Source organism: Citrus sinensis, chromosome 8 (genome assembly GCF_022201045.2).
Source record: "Citrus sinensis cultivar Valencia sweet orange chromosome 8, DVS_A1.0, whole genome shotgun sequence".
Taxonomy (NCBI): domain Eukaryota; kingdom Viridiplantae; phylum Streptophyta; class Magnoliopsida; order Sapindales; family Rutaceae; genus Citrus; species Citrus sinensis.
The window spans coordinates 20,573,958-20,596,273 of NC_068563.1; the positions used below are offsets into that span (position 1 = coordinate 20,573,958).

At 34.2% G+C, this 22,316-nt stretch overlaps 2 protein-coding genes and 1 long non-coding RNA gene across 9 annotated transcripts; 1 reads left to right on the forward strand and 2 right to left on the reverse strand.

Moving 5' to 3' along the window:
- Positions 1 to 7,830: 7,830 nt before the first annotated feature.
- LOC102610938 (low-specificity L-threonine aldolase 1-like) lies at positions 7,831 to 14,245 on the reverse strand. Of its 7 annotated transcripts, none has more exons than XM_006487652.4 (12): positions 13,961 to 14,243; positions 13,783 to 13,837; positions 13,603 to 13,682; positions 12,684 to 13,137; positions 12,278 to 12,389; positions 11,004 to 11,054; positions 10,847 to 10,918; positions 10,622 to 10,757; positions 10,434 to 10,492; positions 8,811 to 8,911; positions 8,181 to 8,247; positions 7,831 to 8,076 (listed from the first exon to the last, which is right to left on the reverse strand). In XM_006487652.4, the coding sequence occupies exons 4-12, from the start codon at positions 13,124 to 13,126 to the stop codon at positions 8,038 to 8,040; spliced, it is 1,080 nt and encodes a 359-aa protein (XP_006487715.2). In that variant the 5' UTR covers positions 13,127 to 13,137; positions 13,603 to 13,682; positions 13,783 to 13,837; positions 13,961 to 14,243; the 3' UTR covers positions 7,831 to 8,037. The 7 variants fall into 7 exon arrangements, with proteins under 7 accessions (XP_006487715.2, XP_006487716.2, XP_006487717.2 ...); XM_006487653.4 differs by having other exon boundaries at positions 13,603 to 13,671; positions 13,760 to 13,837; XM_006487654.4 differs by having other exon boundaries at positions 13,603 to 13,671; positions 13,961 to 14,242.
- Positions 9,374 to 10,435, forward strand: LOC127899230 (uncharacterized). The gene is made up of 2 exons (XR_008051220.1): positions 9,374 to 10,048; positions 10,135 to 10,435. It is a non-coding gene; the product is annotated as an uncharacterized LOC127899230 (long non-coding RNA).
- A 2,213-nt stretch (positions 14,246 to 16,458) lies between the features above and the next one.
- Positions 16,459 to 22,047, reverse strand: LOC102611813 (cell division cycle 5-like protein). The gene is made up of 4 exons (XM_006487656.4): positions 21,695 to 22,047; positions 19,435 to 21,156; positions 17,897 to 18,178; positions 16,459 to 17,646 (listed from the first exon to the last, which is right to left on the reverse strand). Exons 1-4 carry the CDS (start codon positions 21,869 to 21,871, stop codon positions 16,846 to 16,848), a joined length of 2,982 nt encoding a protein of 993 aa, XP_006487719.2. The 5' UTR covers positions 21,872 to 22,047; the 3' UTR covers positions 16,459 to 16,845.
- Between the last annotated feature and the right edge of the window lie 269 nt (positions 22,048 to 22,316).

Here is a 22,316-nt window from a genome sequence, read left to right on the forward strand (position 1 = left end):
TAAATCTAATAAAAACTTACTCAAAGATCTAAAGTGAAAGTTGTGGTCTGATAAACGCAAGGTACTTGGCGTCACCGGGCTCTACTCATGGCGGTGACACAAGGTGGAAAAAAAGGGCCAATAAATAACGAGGGAGATGGCTAAGGTACAAATACGGTACCTAACGGCTGCACCTTAGCCACCTTCACAAAGTAGGGGTGTTCATGGATCGAATTTTATGAATTAGATATCAATCCATATCCGATCTATGATTTTGCGGACTATAATTTTTCAATTCAATCCAATCCACGGATTGAATAATTCAATCCAAATCCAATCCATACATTTGCGGATTGGATGCGGATTTAACTCAATCCATATCCAATCCATACGTTTGCAGATCAGATACGAATTTAACTCAATCCATATCCAGTCCATATGTCTGCGGATCAGATGCGGATTTAACTTAATTCATATCTAATCCACCATTTTGCGCATTAGTTCCGAATTAAAAATTTTTTGTTCTCTCCAATCCATGAACTAGGGTTGGCAATGGAACAAGATGCGATGAGATTTACTAATCTCAGTCCCGTCTCGTATATGTAAGTGAGATGAAAAAACGTCTCACTCCCGTCCCTATATTTTTTTTGGGATAAAAATATGTCCCGATCCCATCCCAAAGAGATGGGATCCTGCGGGATCCCATCCCAATTGAAAATATTCTCATTCTTAGTAGGCAATGAGATGGATGAGACGTAATTTATCAATCTCACTCCTATCTTGTGTATGCAAGTGGGATAAAAAAAAAGTTCCAGTCCCGTTCCTAAATTTTTTTATGGGACAAAAATATGTCTCAATCCCGTCCCAAATTCCCATCCCTATCATGAACTAATGAAATAAAAAATCTAATATAAAAATAAATTTACTACTGATTAAATTAAAAATTGAATAAAATTTAAATAAATTAATTGTTTAAATAAAGATAAAATAATACATTCATAGTTTTTTAAAAATAACATATTGATATTAATTGTTCAAATAAACTACAATAATACATTCAAAAAATATAACACACTAAGATTAATTGTTCAAATAAAGTAACGATAATACATTAATATAACATTGAAATTAATTGTTCAAATAAAGTCACAATTAATTGAAATGGCGAAGTTTCTGAAACCAAACACAGTCTGATCCTTCATCAGGGCTATTGCGCCTGTCGAAAAGTGGTGATTACGGAGCCATCAACGATGAGAACCAGGAGAAGCCATACGGGTGGCGATCTTGAAGGTTGTGATAGTGCAATTGTTCGGCTGCAACCTGTGATTGTGAGTGGTTCGATGGACTCGGGGAAGAAGATGGCTTGCTCTAGCCAGAATCACGCGGCCGACGTCCTTCAAATCGGTGTTGAGAGTGTATCAAACCAATATTGGGTGTTGCTAGTGTGTGTGACGGCGGTGAAGTTTAGGGTTTTTTGTTTGCAAATTGTTGGTGACTTGCATTATGTTACTTTGCTTTTGGGTGGCTTTGCAAATTGTTGGTAACTTAGCGTTATGTTAGGTTGCTTTTGCTAGTGCGTGTGACTTTGCTTTTATTTTGTTTTACAATTTTTACAAGTTATATTTATATATTTGTATATTTGATTATTTAATTATTTTTTATTTTTTTATTATTATTAGGTAATTGCTAAGATATGTTATAGTGCTTGTGTAATTATGTAATGTCACATTTATAATTTTTTTTAACTAAATAAATAAATAATTTTTTTTACGAATTCACGGATTTTTGTGGATTTACAGAAGTAAATCCATATCTAATCAATTGACTGCGGATTTTTAAATTTACAATCCATATCCAATCCATCAATCAAAGGATCAAATTTATACGGATTAAATTTTTACAGATCAGATGGATTGAGCGGATCGGATTGGATTCGGAACACCCCTATCACAAAGGGTGCATTTGGTAAGTAATTTCTCTCTCCTGTACGTGTGTGTCTTTCCACCATTGGGTGTGTACGTAACAGATAATGTACCCAATAACAAGACCTGTAAAATAACAGAATCTTTGTAGAATTGTAGCAATGTAGCAAGCCTATCTCCCCCCCTCCGGCCTCCCCCCCCAAAAAAAAAAAATAAAACATTGAACAAGATCTGCTAGCTGTTGTCGAGATTTTGATTGATTAATGGAACCACTAATTGAAACTACTCTTGCTGGAAGGGCATGTCTACCTCACTAAGATCCTATATGAACCATAGATTTGTAGTTGTATCATGTCTAGATCTAAATGGTGAAAGTTACGGTTTAAACTGAAATAACTCCGATTTTTATTCAAAATTTAAATTGAAATAATTCCGATTTTTATTCAAAATTAAAAATTAGAAGAAAAATCTCTCACAAACAATCCTAACAAAATAGGAACTAAACCCACAAAAAAAGGTACAACGCCTAGAAATAACCCTAAAATTAAGAAAAAAATTTTACTAAGAGAGAAATGAATAATAATCTTGTTATTAGCATAAAAATCAAATAATTGATGGTTTTTCTCGTCTTCCATAAAAAGGATAGGTGGAAGAAGAAAATTTCTCAAGTGGGAGCAACGGGAGAAACAATATCGATTTATCCAATATGAGTATTTGTGACTCAAAACATTGTGAAGGATGTATAGAAAATTAGACAAAAATAATAATAATAATAATAATAATAATAATTATTAATCCATGAGTAAAGTTTGGACTTCTCGCATTATACTACAAAGATTTTAATAATTGTACTAACTCTACCCACAATTAATTGTTTACTCCAAACCTCCATTAACATACACCAGATTGAATATATGACTATACATCGTATGAAGGGTTAACAATTTATCATGTAAGGTCATCGTGTGTCAAAAAACAATGTTAATATTAGACAAAATAATACAATTAACAGAAAAAAGAAACCTTGTCAAACCGGAAATGCTTCTTTCAATGGAATTTTTTTTTTTCTTTTAAGCCACTTAATTCCGTAGAAATATAAAGAATTTTTTCTTCCATTACGTATTATTATTATACTACTTCAAGGAGTCTGGAATGGCTTCTAGTGATGCCTAATTCGAAGAAATGATTTGCTGAAATAATGAATGAGACCACTGACATTGACACATCGTAGAACGCTCGGTATGTGAGATTTTCTTTCTTTTTTCCCTTTTATATTAAAAATAAGATCTTTTTATATATTTTATCAAAATTTTATAAATTAATTTTTGATAAAGAAGCACTAATTTATATAATAAAATAATAATAATAATAATAATAGAATCACAACCGCCTTATATAAACAGTTAATCTAAGAAGAAAAAAAAAATTTATTCCTAGTTTTAGTTATAAAGAGAGAATATCTTGTTGGCCATTATTAATTGTCATAACGTAATGATTGAAAAAGACAAATACATGCTTCCACTTAAATTAAAGCAAGCACCTTTCCTCCATTTGAAGTTTTGAACTCTGAAAGCTACAAATACCATACAATCAAATTCCTCCAACATATCTATTTGGGACAAATAATAAAAATGGGAGTGGCACAAATCATGGTGTTATACATTCACATTGAAAAGTTCTTTAATTAATTCCACTACCCCTAATTATCATCAGTTTTTTTTTTTATTAATAAAAGTAAAATTTTAAATTCCTGAAATTGTCCATATTCTCTGAAAATTTCAAGCAATTGATTGCATTTTGAAGCAAATTTCCCTAGAATTTTCTTGAAATAAAGTTACAAAAGCATTGGTTCTTCTACACCCAAATTTTATTTTATCCTTAAAATAAATCAAATTTAGTCCCCCAGTTTTGGAAAGTTTCTATAAATGGATGCAGGGCCGGGCTTGGGAAAACTGAAGCCTCAGGCTAACAAATATAAATTATATTTTTTTATAATTACAATTAAATGAACTATATACCTCCAAATAAACAAAATAAATTTGTGAATTTTTCAATTTCTATTTATTTTCTCGCTCCTAATATTGTTATACAGTCTTATTACGTTAGTCTCCACACAAAAAATTTCTACGGGTGATATGCAATTAATATGGAAAAAAGATTTGGAGAAGATAAAAAGAAGTTAATGTGAACAAAAATAAAATTAGTTAATCTGGAAAAAAAAAACGACATTTTGCTAAATTTATTTGATGATGAATTAGTATAAGAAGTCAATGGAACATGAGTACATGGAAGCTACCAAGCTGATGCTGAGTCACTTCAATATTGATATAAGGTGTTTTTTTTTTTCTTTTGGGAGGCTAAAGTCTCTTCTGATATAGCCAAAAAAAAAAAAAAAATTGAGATAGTCCAAATTGTCCCATAATTTGCTTCACTGATTTTTGGTTATAAGCAATAGATAGTGTTAATCGGTGAAGAAGATAAAAATACAGGGAATTCAATAAAAAAATTGATCGGGCAGAGTTTTAATGAGAGAGAAAATAAAAGAGTTTGAAGAGAGATAAAATAAATGTGGGAGATATATATTAAATTGTTTGTGTCCTTAATTATAAGAGAATTTTAAGAAGTGCCAATAGTCCTACTTAAACTTTAATTAGGAAAAAAAGATACTTACACCTTTAAAGTTTAAGAAAATAGTCATGTAAATCTCTAAGTTTTCAATGAGGGACACCCGATTTTTTTTTTTACTATAATACTTTTTATAAATAGTAACTAAAAAAATTAACTACAATTTTTTTAATAAATACAAATATAATTTAACTAATTTTATTTGTTTAGTAAACTAATAATATTAGAATTTTTTACATATAAAATAATTTTTAAAATACAAATTATTAATTATATTTATAAAAGAATATATTTGTATTTGTTATAAAAATTCTGAATAAATCTTTTCTTAAATAGATTTACAATTAATAAAATATATCTCATATATTAATAATATTAAAATTATTTTATATAATATTGAAAATAATTTAAATTTTTTATATATTTAGTTTAATATTAATTTTCTATTTATGATTAAAACATAAGTCAATTTTTATGAGTTAATAGAGCTACAAGATTTTGTTGTCGAAAAGAAATCTTGGTCTCTTATGGAAAATTTGAGAGTTTGCATGATCATTCTCAAATTTTAAGGGTGTAAGTATTTTTTTTCCCTCATAATTGTCTATAAAAATAAACAAATAAATAAAGGGCCTTATTAGTAAAGAGAGGGGCTTAATTTTTGGCCAAGCTGCTAGCTGGGCGCTTTGCTTGCCTATGGCTTGAGCGGGTTCTGAATGGATGCCATTTTCAATCACTTTTAGTTACTTATAAAGCTCAAAAGTTGTATGTAACTAATCTAAAGAAACAAAATTTGGGAACCTTCAAAGAAATTCCCTACAATGTTCCTTCTTTTCTACTGCAAATTCTTATCAAACGAAAGTGTCTCTTAATTCTACTAAACAACAAAAATGTGTATCATCATTTGTAATTAGAATTTTTATGCTCAATTAAGTTTGACTTTTATAACAAGAACTTGCATGGTGGTTGTGTGATCACACTTAGCTTACCTAGAATGAGAAGGGGCATATTATGCGGTAAAGGTGAATAGTGTTTAGTCATTTAAAGGATAATTACAAATATATTTCTAATGGTTAATTAAATAGTGGACCCAAATTTTCCATGATATTCCTCAGTGATTTAAATGGGGGCTTTTTACAATTAATTAATTAAGAATTCTTAGGTATACTAGTACTAGCAAGTACATTTTTGGTATGTAAACATCAATTCTCTCGGCAAGTCACAATTATCGCAAGTGATTAATGATAAATAAATAAAATTGTAAAAGTAATTGATCATATATTATCTTCAAAAGACACATGATATACAATATTTGAAAGATCAAAAGAACTCAGATTTAGAGAAAACCTTAATTCTTAAATTGTATAAGTTTATAAGAAAATAATTAACTAAAGAAATCATGTGACTTGAAAACTTAGAAGTATAGAATCCAAATAATAATATTTAACCTTTGCTTATAAATTTTGGCCTATATCTGTACAATTTCACTAGATTATGCATAAACAAACCCAAAACTTTGAAGAGTTTTGCTAATATATTTTCTCTATGTATGTGCTGTGCTGCGAGGAGAAGGGATAGGAGTGTTCGGGAGTTGGGAATGTTTGTGAACCCTAACCCTAGTATTTTACTTCGATATAAAAATAGTCAACAATGAGAAATAAAATAATGAAACCAAATATTACTCTGTTTTATCAACGGAGATGATTAATAATGCTAATAAAGGAAATATAAATCCTTCCACTTAAAGTAAGAAACACATTTCCTGCATTTGGAATCTCAAGCCTGCAAATAGGGTTACAGAAATGGCTGTTGTGGGGGTGGTCCTGATCAGTCTTTGTAGCTGTTGAAACCAAGAAAAATTTCTATTGATTGTCACTTCCAATTACAATAAATAGCATATATTAATAAATTTTCTGAGATGTGACATAAAATTGGAGAATTCAATCATCCTCTGCAAAATTATCTATTTCCTTCCCCCACCGGCCTCAGCTGTTTCATGTTCGGGGAACAAAAGGGTTCTCAAGACTCAGGGCTTGGTTTTAATATTGGTAATTGGAATGAGGTTTTCAACTGAAGGCGAAAGTCTTTCTTTGATGTAAACACCAACACATCACCTGATGACGTGGTGATGTTCGACCAATTATTTTTTGACACATATTTATTTTAATAAAGTAAAAATATTATTAAAAAATAAAAAATTTCAATGTATGGTAAATATTATATTTTGGATTTTGTTACCCTACGCGATGGGGGTAAAAAATTAAGAAATTGACAACTATTAGATTTAATCGAACGGCTGAAAATGTAATAAACAGTAAAAGAGGAGTTGAGGAGAACTGAGGAGAATGATTATTAATTCTTTAATATATATATATATATATATATGTTATCCCATCATCTAAGGTTATCCTATCATCTAAGATAACAAAGTATTTATCTTTCAGTGAATTATAGATGATATTTATATTTTCTAATGACATGACAATCATATTTTAAGATCATAAAGAGTCCGAAGACAACTGCACCAGAAACTATCTTTTTATCTTAAAAGCTTAAATGAAGACATGAAGTTATGGGTCCGGCAACTTGTTCGGTCTTTATTAGAATCAAGGTCTCGTTCACTTTTGTTTACATCAAGCTGTTTTCTATCAATCTTTTGAATTTTATATAATTCCTTTATAGAGTTTTTTCAGTAAAAGTAAATAATCCTAGTACAAATGGAGCCCAATATCTAGCAACTTGCAAGATTGAAACTGTATGAAATGATATATTACTTTGGAACTTATATCAATCGTAAAGTTGTATTCAGAAATTGAAGTATGTTCTGATTGGTTCTACTTTTGTGTTACTGGTTATAAATTTAAGGTTAATGCACTTTACAGCATAATATAGCTTAACAACACCCAATCGTAATGCAACTTCACAACACCCGACAGGGACCCGATGAAGAATCAGTGATAAATAATAATCTTGCAGATATACACCTTGCTACCAACCCAAACAAAATTTCATTTTAAGAAAGATTTTTTTGAATTCCCATTTTCAGAATGAAAGGGAAAGAAACATAACTTGTTGCAATCTTTTTCAATGGAACCACAAGCCTCTAGTTCTACTCTCCAGTTACATAAAGCTTTGATTATTTGCTCGCAAACCCAGAATAAAGATTCTTCATTACTCTCCTAACAATGTTTGTGCACTTAAATTGTATGGTTTCAAGGCTTTCAGCCCATGTGAACTCCAGTTTTCCCAAACACAATGCTCATTTGCTTTCACGGTTTGCATTACTGGTGAAAATTCACAACATATATAAAAGCTAGATGAGCTGGTTAATTAAATCACTTAACTTGCAACTGATACTTGGATAAATTAAGAAAGTTAACTAAAGCACAACTAAAATTGATTTAAGTTTTTATACAGGAAGCAGTTACTGCCATTCTGCCAAGATGGTTCGTAACAATTCCCTGAAGCATATGCAAATGTTTTTCAAAGGAGTATAGGATGGCAATTTCTCCTCCTAGTTTCCATTTTCTTCACATACTCCAGCATAAATTTTCTGCAATTAATATGCAAGTGAACATAAATATTAAGAAAACAATTTTAAGCTTTTAGTTCAAGAACTTAGCCACAAGAGGTGGAAATCAATGTGGTATAAATCACCTGAAAGCATGACAAAGTGTAATGCACATCGTTTGCTGAAATTTGATGGTGGACCACAATTCTAACTCTGAAAGAACAAAAATATCTCTAAATTAGCATCCTAGCTATCTATATATCCTTGATTTTCCGAGCAATAAACACTAAAGGTAAATCCATAACTTCAAAGATTCATGGTTCTTTCAATCTTAGTTAATTGCTGGAGACTATAAATACAAGTTGACCAAAGAGAAGGTTGGGAAACTAAAATAAATCAAGCAAAATTAAGAGGAAAAATGCAAAAATTAATGAGGCCTTGGTGCAATTTATTTTCTTGAAAAGAATTTTCAAAACTAGATGCATTCCAGTGAAAAACTGATTAAATTAGCAAAGATTGAGAACCAAATTATTATCCTCAAGGTAGAAATATATTAAATCCAGCAAGAATATATAAAGCATTAACGTAATCAGATTCATTGTTCTGTATATTTTCAGAAAAATATAAATGATTTTGAACATGTTTACTTTTGATTTAAACATGGATATCTTCCATGACTGCCTAAACATCCAAACTGCAGAACGGAAAGGCTAATATAAAACAATCATCAAATATATTGCATTTTCAAATGATGTTCGAGAACTTAAGAGACACACCTTGTAGAGCTCTCTGGCATAACAAGTACACCATGCTCTTCCAATTTTTTGAGTAGGCATGCCGCGTACAACTTCGAGTCCTCTGTAATTTCAAAATATACCTGACAATGCATATTTATGAATAAGCAAATTCAAAATATGGTGCTCATTAAAAGCCTCAGAATAAAGCTTATAATAACAGTACATAGAAATTGAGGTATTGAAATGATTTAGTAATTCTTTTGTTATTTCTGTCATTTAATGGAGAAATTTAAGACAACTACTCAGTAAAATGTGTTGATGTTTGTGGCTCTAATAAGTTATTAGATGTGAGTATCTTCATATATATTCTAAACTCTGGTTTAGGAAAGCATTAGTCAAGTGTCCACAAAACAGTGTGTTCAGAAGTGTAGAGAGAAAAGAGAGCAACAAAGAGTGCAACTCTAAAACAATTGGGATTTTTAAGGTTGAGATATTACGATCTAGTGGTGTGCAATGGCTAAAGATTAAGATGAGGTTTGTAACTTTAATATTCTTCATGGGTGTTGTTTCCATGTGCATGGCAAATCCGGGAAAACAGTATTTGGAAGCTGAGAATTATGTGTGAAACACAAACTGATGCAATAAATGTTGTTGGTTTTGTTGATTCAGATTATGTTAGTGACTTAGATAAGAAGAGATCTACAGTGGATTTTATTTTCACATGTGGTGATGGAACAATTAATTAGAGACCTATGATTTAGCCTTCTGTTTTCTTGTTTACTACGGATGTGGAATACATAGCAATTACCAAAGCATCAAAGTCTATATAGTTGAGGGGTTTGGTGAATGGTGTGGGATTGAAGCAGGATGTAGTGTTGCTTACGTGTGATTGTGACAGTGCAACTGCTCTAACCTAGAACCAAGCACATTGTTGTCCAATATCATGGAGTCAGAGATAGGATGTTGCTTCTATAAAACCTATATTGAGAAAATTCACACACAAGAGTGCATCTGATGTGCTGACCAAACCGATACCCTAGGATATGTTTGCGTATTCCTTTAGCTTGTTAAATCTTTGCTCACGTTCAGTTATAGATGGATGTTAAATCTTTGCTCATGTTCAGTTATAGATGGATATCTCATCATTCGAAGTACACAATAATATGGGAAAGTTCTCATCAAGGTAGCGGTGTTACCTCATCACTTGAAGATTAAAATGAGGCTTGTAACTTGGCTGATCCTTTTACTAGTGAAATCTGCGACATCCGTGGACATAGGTAATTTGGTGAACCATGCAAACTGTTTGTGTTATGGTTTGGTTATTATTGTTGATGTTGATTTATCTTGCTTTTGCATATTATAGTTGTAGGTACTGTTTTGGGTCATTGCAACAAGGTCTTGGAAGGTGCTTGGGTGGATTTTATATGTGCCTACAAAGGCGTTCGATCAAAGTCCTAAGTGAATATAACAAGTTGTTTGCTTGCTCCAAGAAAGATAAGTCAAAACTGCCTTGACTACAGCAAAATTGAGTAGTAATTCTGTTTGTTTTTTTTGTTTTTTGTTTGTCCTGCTAGATTAGATAACAATTTCTATTGGGATTTTCCAATCATGAGTACACATCAAACTAGTATCATGTTATGATTATGAAAGCAAAATACTCACAATGTTGGTCTCCACTGCATCTACATCCACCCTTAATCCTTTTAGTTGATTCAATCCTTCTGCAAATCAAAAGTAACCAAAAGTGATCAAACAATTTACAAAATATAAGACCATAAAGTAGCGTATGCTTCTCAGTCCAAAAGATAGGCGTATCGAATTAAATAAACAAGTGCATTCAAATTATTTACCTGCCAACAATTTTGCTTTCTTGTGGTCACCATCAAGCATTACAAGAACATTCTCTTGTAAAGCAACCAATGCGGCAGCACAAAGGACACCAACCTGTCTCATACCGCCACCTAAGGTTTTCCTAAGTCTTCGAGCCTATAGAGCAGGAAAGGAAAGAAAGTTAAGTTTGACTGGAAAGAAGATATAGCTGCCATTACTCCTGAATGCAAATTTGTCATCATTACCTTCTTTATAAATTCTTTGGAACCAACAATAACAGATCCAACAGGAGCACCAAGACCTTTTGACAGGCATACCTGGTTTGGAATAAAAAAACTCAGATGCATGAAGAAAGTACGGTTATTGCATTATTTGTCCAAGTTTGTCAACTGAAAATCATACCGAAGCTGAATCAGCCGCCTGTACAAGCCTGCGAACAGGAACACCAAGCGCCTGGAAGACCAATCTTTCACGGTCAGATGATTGCACATAAATGCTTTTGACATTAAAATGAAATAAAGCAAAAGAGAAGATTAGTATATGGGTGCAAAGAAAATACTCAAATGAGCTTGATATTTTCCCATCACCTCTTTTCATGAAAACAATTAAAACAAAGATATCCTGAGCAACTATTATAGGATATCCAGACAAATTGGTTCTGAAAGACTCAGATTTAAAATCACTTGAATAATAGTTAGTGTTTTGTTTGTGGGGGGTGGGGGAAAGCCAGATAGTAGGAAGTGGGCTCCTATGCCCCTACAGCATAAAACAGAGGGTTGAAAAGGGCTCTCTCTCTGATATGCCCTATAGTCCTGGAACTTCACTAGCTAAAGCTGATACCAAGAGAAAGAACAAGGATTTCTCTCTGAAGCAGAAGGACAGAGTGCTGGCCGAATTTCAATCTGGTCAAGATATGGCCTGTGAGAGTGAGAAGGAAGATGGGTGGGGGGGGGGGGGGGGGTTGAACTTCTGAGTGCAGAGCAGACTACCGAGAAAAGTTAAAATAAATAATCTTATCGAAGCTATTCTCACATATAATTTTTTCACAGAAGATAAACAGAAAGGTTAGTTCATCTGTGAGCATTTTATGCAACTTTTATAAAGATAAACAAAATTCCATCCGTAACACTTTGCAGATAGTTCCTGTGAATGCCATGAGGCTATGTTGGTAATCTTAAAAAAGGCTTTTAGAATAAGTCTATCAAAAATTCTTCTCAACATGCATTTCCCATGGCTTATAACTTCCAAGCATTCGCATTCATTCTTCAGCAATATACAATTTCTGTCCACCTTTCATTCTGACATTTCCAGTGAAAGTCAATCTTGATGTCCAAACTGCTCTTATTTTCCAGATTGCCCTTCCTGGTCTTCTTGAGGAAGAGCAACAAGTTGACCGCCTTAAGTTGGATTTGGACTAAATACAACCAAGCACCTTATATGCTGCCTAAAACTCTGCTCCTAAAATTTAGCCATCTGCTATAAAAATTTTACTTGCTTATTTTTACTTTTCTGGTTTTTAGATGTCAAAGGTGATGTTTTACATGAATCTAGAACTTTCCTAGAGTGAACTTCCATGAAGATGATAGAATTGAATGTCATTCAATTCTATCAAATAAATAGTTTGAATGTCTTACAACTGTATCAAATAAATAGTTTTTAAAAATGAATTAACTCACAACTGCTGCATTGAAAATGCGAGCCCCATCAATGTGAAGCTTTAAACCATGCTTCTTGGCAATCTCTCCAACACTGTCCGTGTATTCTACAGAAAGGCATCTACCACCGCAGCTGCATTTGAATACCACTTACAAGAATTATTAACCACAAATGATAATCGAAGGAATAAATAACTTATAAAGAGCAAAGAATACTTTTTCAATCTGTGCACACATAGCGGGTATTTTAAAGAGACCTGATACGCTAGCTGCGTACATTGTACTTGTGTCATAAGAATCAAGGAAAGGTAATGCCTTTTTGAAAGACCATATTGCTCCATTTCGAAGATGTGAATAACCAACCACCATAATATGACCGTGCAGCACATACTAATTCAATTTGATTTGGGACAAAAACAATACATACTTTGCATGCGTATTCTCCAAACAGATAAGTCGAGTTGTCGGGTACACAATCTCGCCTTTCGGATCTCTAATGGCAGCTTCAATTAAATCAATATCCATTGTTCCATCTTTGTTGTTCTTGACAGTCCTTGGATGCACCCCTCCAATTGTTGAAATGCCTCCATTCTCGTAAATATGAATATGAGAATTGTCTCCAAGAATGACTTCACTTCCCCTAGTTTCACAATGAACAAGCACACTAATGAGGTTACCCATTGTGCCTGACGGCACAAACAGACCAGCTTCCTTGCCCATAACCTTCGCCATTTCTGTTTCTAAGCGGAATGCAGTCGGATCGTGCATTAATACATCATCATCAACCTCAGCACTTGCCATAGCAGCCCTCATTGCTTCAGTGGGTTTGGTGACGGTGTCCGACCGGAGATCCACAGTTCTAGTTACCATTTTCACTCACACTGACCCAAAAACAAAAATTGAAATCAATTGGTTTTCTATTTCCCATATACTAGAAAAGGAGAGAACAAAATCATGATTTCATATTTCTCTCTTCAAAAATATCAATGCTTAACAAGTTGGATAATATTAATGAAGGCAATTAACAGTCAGAGAAAAATTCAATCATAAGATTAAATTTGTAAAAAAAAAAAATGCTACTGTGATATAAGCAAATAAAAATTAAGTATGGAATATATGACACAAGTACGAAACTAGCATTGTTTTTTTTTTTTTTTTTTTTTTAAATTTTCTAAGTACATAACATCCCCAAATTGAAGCACCAAATTCCGAAAACTGATTATTAGCCATAACTTGAGATCTTCTGAGACACTTGTCTGAAAGAGTCCTTTGAACTATTCTTAAGGAACTTTAACAAACTTTAAACTTCAACCCCAACAAAGAGAGAGATAAAGAGAAGGTCAAACCTGTTCCCAGATGAAAATACTTAAAAAAAATGAATAAATCTCTCTTTTTGCCACCCCGTTGCTTATATTCTGCAGAAATGCTAAAATGATCATTAGAATTCTACTCTTAACGTTCATAGAAAAAACAAGAATCAAGGAATTGAAATTATAACAGTACATGCAAAAGCAGAAGCACTTTACCACTGAAAGCAGCTGAAGAATCTTTGGACTATATAGCACTTATTAACAGCACCCCCTTCGAATAAAAAAGAAACCCAAGAATCTTTAAACACAACTCCAATATCAAAAGCTTGCAATAATCAAAACAAAAACTTTGATTTATAGGACAACAAAAATCCAAGAACTCAACTGAACCCACCATTAAAATATGAAACACGCACATGCATACAAAAGCATGCATGTGGATGTAACTGTGGCTTTTTGGTTTCGTGACACAAAAATTAGCAGAGCATTTGCCAGTAGCTCCTTTTCCATTCAAGGGTTAAAAAATGGACAAAAAGTCAAAAAAGAATCACATGAGAAAGCGGAAACAACCAGAATATTAGTGACACTGGCTGTGTGGCTAACAATTTGACATCCAACAAAGATGATGATAACAAAATGACAAATGCCAACCAACTTCTTCTCATTGGTAATTTTCCTTTCTCGGCTCTTCCTTTTTTTTTTTTTTTTTGTGTTTTAAGTAAAGATTTGAATACATTATGTTATTTATTTTCATTAGTCTTTTCAAATAACACTTCTCCTTCGTATAGAAAGCAGAAACTAGAAAGCACCTTTTCTGGTTGGTGAAAAGATTAAATGTATTATGCTATTTAATGTTAATTAGCCTTTTCAAATAACACTTTCGTGTCAAGACTTATGTTTACTGGCAGGCCCGAAAGCCTGAGTGATTGATTTTATTTTGTTGATTTTTTTTGGTGGTGGTAGACTGGTTTTAATTTTCCAGAAGAGAATTTTTGTGAGTTTACTTAAGATTAACAAATTAAAAATAATGTTTTTCTTTTTTTTTTCTTAAAAGTTATCATCTTGCAATTAAAAGTATTGCATATAATAAAGACAATTTGGAAAACAAACAAAATTAGCAAATAATCATGAATGCAGCCTTGTCGCTATTTGTAATCATTGTCTCTCTTCAAAATGATTTTTTTTTTCTTAAACCAATGAAGTACTTACCAATTAGATACACATGTATGATAGTTGTTTTTCGGATTTTTTTTTTTATACTAGAAAAACCTTTGTTTCATAAAAAGTATTCATTGCCAATCATATTGCTAATCAAGAAAAATATCACTTAAGTTTATCTAATCACCATTATTCATAGTATTTTTAATTTCAATTTGCACACAGTTTAGAAAAGAAAAAAAAAAGAAGAAGAAGAAGAAAACAGTAGGGAAGCATAAAGTGAACTCTAGAATTTCCAGATTAAGGTCTTGCTGACTGGTGGAAGTACACAACAATCAATAACTTGACCACCACAACAAAGACAATTTTTTTTTTTCTTTTCTCTCTCGCTATTTTTTTTCCTCTTTTAATTTTATGCAAAAGTTTTTTTTTTAATATTGTTATATAGGACTGTTATTGATATTACATTAAATATTACAATTATTATTTACAAACAGATTATATAATTGGGACCTTTGTCGTAGCATGTACTCATCTGAAGTGCGGCTCAGATTCTTTGAATCCTCCTTAATATTTGAGGGGTGTCTACTTCACTCATATTTCGTGAGGAACATATTGACTCCATTCAATTATTTGATAATCGAGGAAGAACTGAAACTAACCCCCATAATACTTTTATGGAAGCTTGAACCTTTACTCTTAATATTGTAAGTGCAAAAGTTCTCTTACTAGATCAAAAGCCCATTGGTAATTTTATGCAAAAATTAGGTGGGGAAACAAATTATTTCTTTAAGTGGAAGATCAAAGTTCCAAGTTTAAATTGATTTCTTAACCCTCTATTTTTTTTTCTTTCATAAAAATTTAAATAAAATTATTTAAAAAATACTCTACCGCACCTAGAGTGCGGCTATTTATGATGTTATCTGATTTGACACGACTTTTACAGGTAATTGGAACCGCATCTGAAATTAGAGCAGGAGGCCAAAACTAGAACCTCAACCCCACCAGCCACTACGACGGAATGAAGCCTTTCCATTTGGCAGCATATTATACGAGTCATGCATGAGCACATACTAATACATGACAAAATTAACAAACTTGATTGTACTTATGATAAATATAAATGGCATAAATGTTAATGCAATGAGCATGAGCATGAGCATACCTGCGGTTGTCCAGAATGAAACGGATGCTTTGCTTGATCATTGGCACGTAATTTAAAGAGGGTGGAATGGTATGCAATTCATTTATATTTTAAAGAGGTTCTTGAAAGTTTATCTAGTAAGAGGATGGGTTCATTTTGGCTTAGTGTGCTTTGTTGGAATGATAACATTGGCTTGTCTTTTTCAGCTACCGCTTAGTTGGAATCACAATCCATTAGGGCTGCTGCTTAACATTTCAATTCTGATATGCAACCACAATCCGCCCGCCAGCCTGACTATTTTACTGGTGTGGTAAGCAATTTTTTATTTTTTGTGTTATTTGTACACTCTTTATTCACAATCACACAGTATGTGCTACGGGAACAAGAACGTTGTCATCAGAATAATAAAAAATTTGTTGCCAACAAATAGATAGCGGCTACGTGACCCTTTTTTTCAACTTCAAAGATCTGCACTAAGAGGGGCCTAATTATGCAGAAACTCAAATTTATCAAAAATTATAAAGATTTTAATTAACAATCCCTTGCCCCCTAAAGTTTGATATTTTTTGGAGAGAATGAGAAACTGAAGATACAGTGGCTTGTAACAAAATCACTAATACAGTTTGATCAATTTAACAACAGCTGCACGGTACATAGGACCAGATAACGGGCCTCGATATTGGCATTCTAACAGAGCATAAAACAGGAAACAAAGGTCATTTGTGTCCCAGTTATACTTAAAACATGAATGGAAGAATTAGGCGCAAACATAACACGACTCACCAGCATCCTCCATAATCACTTTGAAATGTTACACGAGTAACTCACGGAACCTCCTTAAAATTGTTCTTCCGACTCCCCACAGGTTACTGTATCATTCAGGGAGGTCTTCATTCATCTTCGAGCAATTGATCATCACTCACTCTCTTTCCACATTTCATTAAACTAGCAATATCATGATCATCCATGTATACAGCTTATTTGTCAGTGGAATCTCCATTTAAGAGAGGCAGATTGTCCTTGGCTTCCAACTCTTTTGCGGCTAAATTTGCCTTGTCAAATTCAGCACCATGAACTTTGTTTGCACTCTCATCAGCAAAACCATCATCTTTTGCGGTTTCTTGGGCAATGCTCTCTTGTTTGGTTAAGGCATCATTTCGGTTACTCGCTTCCACCACATTCTGCTGATCAACAGCTGGATCCTCCTTGACAACCTCTGAACTGCCTGTGGTATCAACAGCCACCCCATGACTGGGTAACTTTCCCTCTTCAAAAGAAGGTACCGTGTCAGATAAGCATCCATCTGTGACAGCTGCTGTATGTTCTTTCCCTGAATCAATATCCATGTGGGCAGTATTTATTTGTTGGCCTGTAGTTTCATCACAAGGTGGATCCACTGCCATTGAACTCCCAAGTTCCTCTGAGGGTAAAGACTCGGAAGCTTCTGAAACTTGCTCAGCAGCTTGATTTGCTGTGGCTTGAGCCTCAGCCAATTCAAGAGCACGCTTTTCTTCGGCAGCTTTTTGTGCCTGTTCTCTTCTTTCAGCTATGAGACGGCTTATTCTTTCCAGCTCAGTGGAGAGATCTCCATAGCGCTGCTGTAATGTTCGCTCAAGCTCCTTTTGCTTCTGAACATCCTCCCACAGACCATTTATTCGGCTCGATGCTGCTAATTGTTCTTGCTTCTGCAAAGCCAGGAAGCACTCCAGCTCTGTTCCAGCTGTTTCCATCTGCTTGACAGTTGAGTGAATTTGAGCCCGCAGGTTTTCAGCTCGTTTCTGTACATTTAAACGAGAATCACTTAGCAATGTAAAACTCTGAATTTAAGCAATAGCAACAAACAAATCAGACAACTAATTATTGTCTTAAATTGCTAAGTGATTCAGCATAATAGTTTGTTGCTATTTGCATCTCAAACACACTAACTTGTAAAAGAAAGTGTGTTGAGAAATCTAGTAGAATCAATCATGATCAAATTAGTAGAAGTAATAACACGGGGAAATAATCAGCAAGCATACCATAGCATACCTCATAACCTTGTGTGTAAACTTTGACCGTTTTCTCAAGTTGTAAAGCCTTCTCCTTATCATCATCCATTCTCTTTTTCACAATCTCAAATTCACCTTGCAAGGCTGCAAGTTTTTCCATGTTTCCAGCGACACTTGAAAGACCATAAGCATTACGGGTAGGGAAGTACATGAGATCATTCAGACAAGTATTGTGTGCTTCCACAAAATCATCAAGGGATTCATTTTCGTGCCCCATTGCTACACGAAGATATTGAGCCTCTTCCTTTATCAAATTATTTGCCTGTGAACACCATATCAAATTAGTGGAGTATGGTGAAAGCAAACATAATCATAGCCTGTCTTATGTGCTTTGCATTAGAGACTAATTGTTTTCGTAGAACCAGAATCATTTTATAATTAAACAATATAAAACCTTAACCACAGCAAATACTATAGTTATTTGGGATTTATAAAGCAATATAAAACCACGAGACAATTACCTTTCGCTCATCCCATACACCCCCCTTTTCTAGGTTAGAAGGATTTGCTCCTAGGTCCTATTATGCACTGGCAAGCATGTAGCTTCAACAATTAAAGGGGAAAAAATGGAAATATACTACTTCAAAAATCGGAAAAAGCTTCAACAAGTTCTCTCCTAATTCAAGTTAGATAGGTCGTCTATACATGCACAGATTGGACAAAAAAGTTTCCATCCATCAATACTCAAATTCAAAAAATTCCCAATTAAAAAAATACACATGACACGATCAATAACTTTTTCAGATCTACATGAAAACCAGCAGGTACCAAATAAACACATCACCAGAAGAGGAAAAGAAAAAGTACTCTCAAATCCCTAAAATATATTTGCTTTCCCTTTTTCTAAGAACATGATTTCCCTAGTTGTGTTTTATGGATATCCAAGAATATCAGACACATGCCAAATTCAAAAATACAGAACTTTGGATAAACAAATGAACTGATAAGGGAGAAAGCCGAAGAATAAGTTCAGTTCAGAAAATATGAAGCATCAAACAGCTGCTATGGAATATGTCACTTCAGATGGACATTCAATCAAAATAGAGTAAGAAAAAGAAAGAGAGAGAAGGACATTTTAAAGAGACAAGAGGTGAGAGCAACTGTACTTAACAAGTGTCTGTACTTTTACATGTATTCTGTCAGTTGCCAATCCTTTCATTTCATTCTTCCAGAAGTAATGCTTTTGCCTTAAGAACAGAAATAGTGAGGTTTGTCTCAGGTTTTACATTAATCAATCACTTTTCAGTAGAAAAAGGGGAAAAGAAAAAGGAAAAAGGAAAACAACAGTACAAAAAGACCATTAAAGAGGGGCCAGTGAGTTCCGAGTTTGACTGGGTAGTGGGTACCGTCTAAGCATCCCAGAACTTACATCTAAGTATCTAAGCAATTTCAGCAAATGGAAATCAGCAGAGATGGTTCCTTGTCAGATCATACAAGGCAAATTTTGAATTCTAAATTGACAAATAACTTTTAATATAGATCGTAAAATTGAAAAAGAGGAAAATATTAGACACAAACCTCTTGCAGCTCATCTTCTTCAAAATCCTCAATTACAGGAATGGGAGCAGTGGGTCCATTAGCAGACCGCTTGTTTCCCTTCTTTTTCTTCGCAACTTTTTCATCAAGTGGGTATTTTGCATTATCATGTTCCAGCAATTTCAGCAGCTCCTTTCTTATAATTTCGTCAGCCTGCTCAATAGAAGTAGGAGGAACGAAGGAACTCTTGTCTCCATCAGCCCTAAGCAAAGAATTTCTAATTAGCTCCAATGAAGCAACAGGGGGTCTAGGAAGCTCCCTCTGCAGCACTTTTGATCTCTTCCTAAGCAATGCCTGCTGCCTAGCTTCTTCCTCGGCCTTTTCCCTGGCTAGCCTATCAGACATGTCTTCTTCAATCTTCTCCTCTGGCTCTTCATCTTCTTCTGCGGGTGGTTGGACAACAATTTGGTATTCATTCGTGGGCTGCGGAAGACTAGTTAGACCTAAACGCAAGTTTCTTCTTAATTCAGCTTGTCTTCGTTGTTCAAGTTTGGCACTATCATGCATGTCCAAGTCTTCATTTATGTGGAGCTCATCCCTGATGGGTGTTCCTTTTGGGGTCACACCGAAAGAAGAGCCATCCCTTGATGGTGTCATCCCAATTCTTGGAGTACTTCCCATGCCACCAGGTGTTGCTGAGGGAGTCAGTATTGGATTTGGTGTTTGAATTTCCCTCTTTTTAGGAGTGACCCCCGAAAAATCTGAAGGGTGCAACTCTGGGTTCTCACCCCCCAACAAGGGTGTCTGAGACTCTCTCATCCGGGCCAGGTTTTCAGCTTCCATCATAACAGCATCACCCTTACCAGCTGGGGTTCTCTGTGGAGTTCGTGATGGTGTCATTCCACGCTGTGGTGTCTGAGCATAATTTGCAAGAAGAGCACGAGTTGCACCACTTCCTTCCGTCAGTTCCTCATTCCCTGCAATAAGATCACTAGCATAACCCATTTTTGCAATTTCCTCCAACTCATGGTCTGATATCTGAGGAGCAGGAAGCATGAGTTTTGACCTCTTCCTAACCGTTTCCGGATCATTCAGCTTGTTTGCCTGCAATATAGCCGACGGAGCATCCTGCCTCTGTGCAATTTTATTCTTTGCAATATCTTGTCTTCTTAGCTGAGCTTCTATATCAACTCTTCTCTTGCCTTCAAGCTCTTCAATGGTTGTTGGAAAGCTAACTAGTTCCACAGGCCTATCTTCATCAGTAACATCAAAAAAACCCGGAGGAGGTTTCTTCTCAAAGGGGATTTCTGCATTATAGTCGATACCCCTCCTTTTTCTCTTCCTTTGCCTAGTATCAATTCCAGCAGCTTTAAGTTCTCTCCTTTTCTGCAAAGAAGCAAGCCTCCTGGCTTCTTCAAGCTGTTTCTCCCTGGCCTTTCTTTTTGCCTTTTTGCCACGAGTGTTGGCTAAACGAGCTCGTGCTTCAGAAAGCATTTCCTTCTCATCTTCATCCATATCAACAGGATCTGGACGTGCAGGCTTTGATTCAGGGTTTGGATCAATCTCCCCAGGACGCAATTTTCGAGGATCATCACCTGGTTCATAGTTCTCATCCTTGGCACAGGCAGCATCAAGGAGTTTCTCATACCTCTCAAGGCACTGTGAGGGAGTACGGCCAACAATTGGAGCAATTGTTCTCCACTGGGTTGGCATAAGCTTGGCAAGATGAAGCAATTTCTCATCCTCCTCTCTCGTCCATTCGGTCTAGAAATATGAAAAAGGTCAATTATCAGTGTCCACAAGAAAAAAAGGTAAACAAAAAAATGTATAATAACAATGACATACACTGAACCAATAATGCAGACAATCGCCTTTTCATTAGCAACAACATCATCTTAACAGTAATTTATCAAGATATTGTGTTCTTTTAAATACCTATCATAATTCTAAAAATGTCAGATGAAGTTTCATTAGAGAACTTTCCAAAATATCTTTGGCCCTAATTTCCTACTTCCATTAAACTTATCCGAGCAGAAACATTTAGTACCAACAAGGCCAAACTCCAATAAGAAAAAGCACAAATCCCACAATTACTCGGCAGCTAATAATTTATAACTACCCACCCAGTTAACAATGCTCAACAGCTAGTGACTTCATTCAAGATTAAAAAGTCACACCACATCTCAATCTCAAACACAACCTATAAGCCATCCAATGTAACCAAATATAACAATTATAGACAGATAAACAAAAAGCGATTATTATTCCTATAATTAAATTAGAAGAAGAAGAAGGTGGTTACTTTTTTGATGGAGGGATCGAGCCACTCGTACCAACGAGCTTTGCACTGCTTGGCGGATTTACGAACGAGGAGAGAGGAGATACGGGCCCACTGATTCTTGCCGTATTTCATAACGGCGGCTTTGAGGATCTCATCTTCCGTGTTCTTCCACACGCCTCCTTTGATCATAATCCTCATCTTGCCCGCTTTTTTTTTTTAAATTCAGCAACTACCAATTATTGTTGTTATTGATGCTGGAGTAAAAATGCTTGCTTCAAATGTATGAATGTGTATGGATTATGGATTGAATCGATTAAAACCCTAGTTAGGTTTTCTTTCTCGCGCTCTCTCTAAATCTGTGGGAAGGTAAATGACGGTGGGGGCAGACTATTATTGTTGATAATAGATCCGGATACGTATTTGGTTTTGGCGGGTCGGGTTTGGATTTATCCGAAATTTTCTAATATTCTTATTAGGTTTTTTTTTTTAACTTACTATGATAATTAAATTATAACTCATATTATATGAGCCCATTACTGATATTTACAATTAAATTAGAATTTATATTTACATGAGATTATTATTAAAATTAGTATACATAATTCTTGTAAAGCACTATCCAAATTTTTATCCTCACTGATAT

Excerpts from the sequence above, each read along its gene's own strand:
- LOC102611813 (XM_006487656.4), bottom strand. The coding sequence starts at position 21,871 with ATGAGGATTATGATCAAAGGAGGCGTGTGGAAGAACACGGAAGATGAG. Across the intron at positions 21,157-21,694 it reads TCGATCCCTCCATCAAAAAA|ACCGAATGGACGAGAGAGGA; the intron begins GTAACCACCTTC and ends TCATATTTCTAG. Across the intron at positions 18,179-19,434 it reads AAGAAGATGAGCTGCAAGAG|GCAAATAATTTGATAAAGGA; the intron begins GTTTGTGTCTAA and ends TGGTGTTCACAG.
- LOC102610938 (XM_015533237.3), bottom strand. The coding sequence starts at position 13,126 with ATGGTAACTAGAACTGTGGATCTCCGGTCGGACACCGTCACCAAACCC. Across the intron at positions 11,055-12,277 it reads GCATTTTCAATGCAGCAGTT|GCGCTTGGTGTTCCTGTTCG; the intron begins GTGAGTTAATTC and ends TTGGTCTTCCAG. Across the intron at positions 10,758-10,846 it reads CCAAAGAATTTATAAAGAAG|GCTCGAAGACTTAGGAAAAC; the intron begins GTAATGATGACA and ends CCTGCTCTATAG.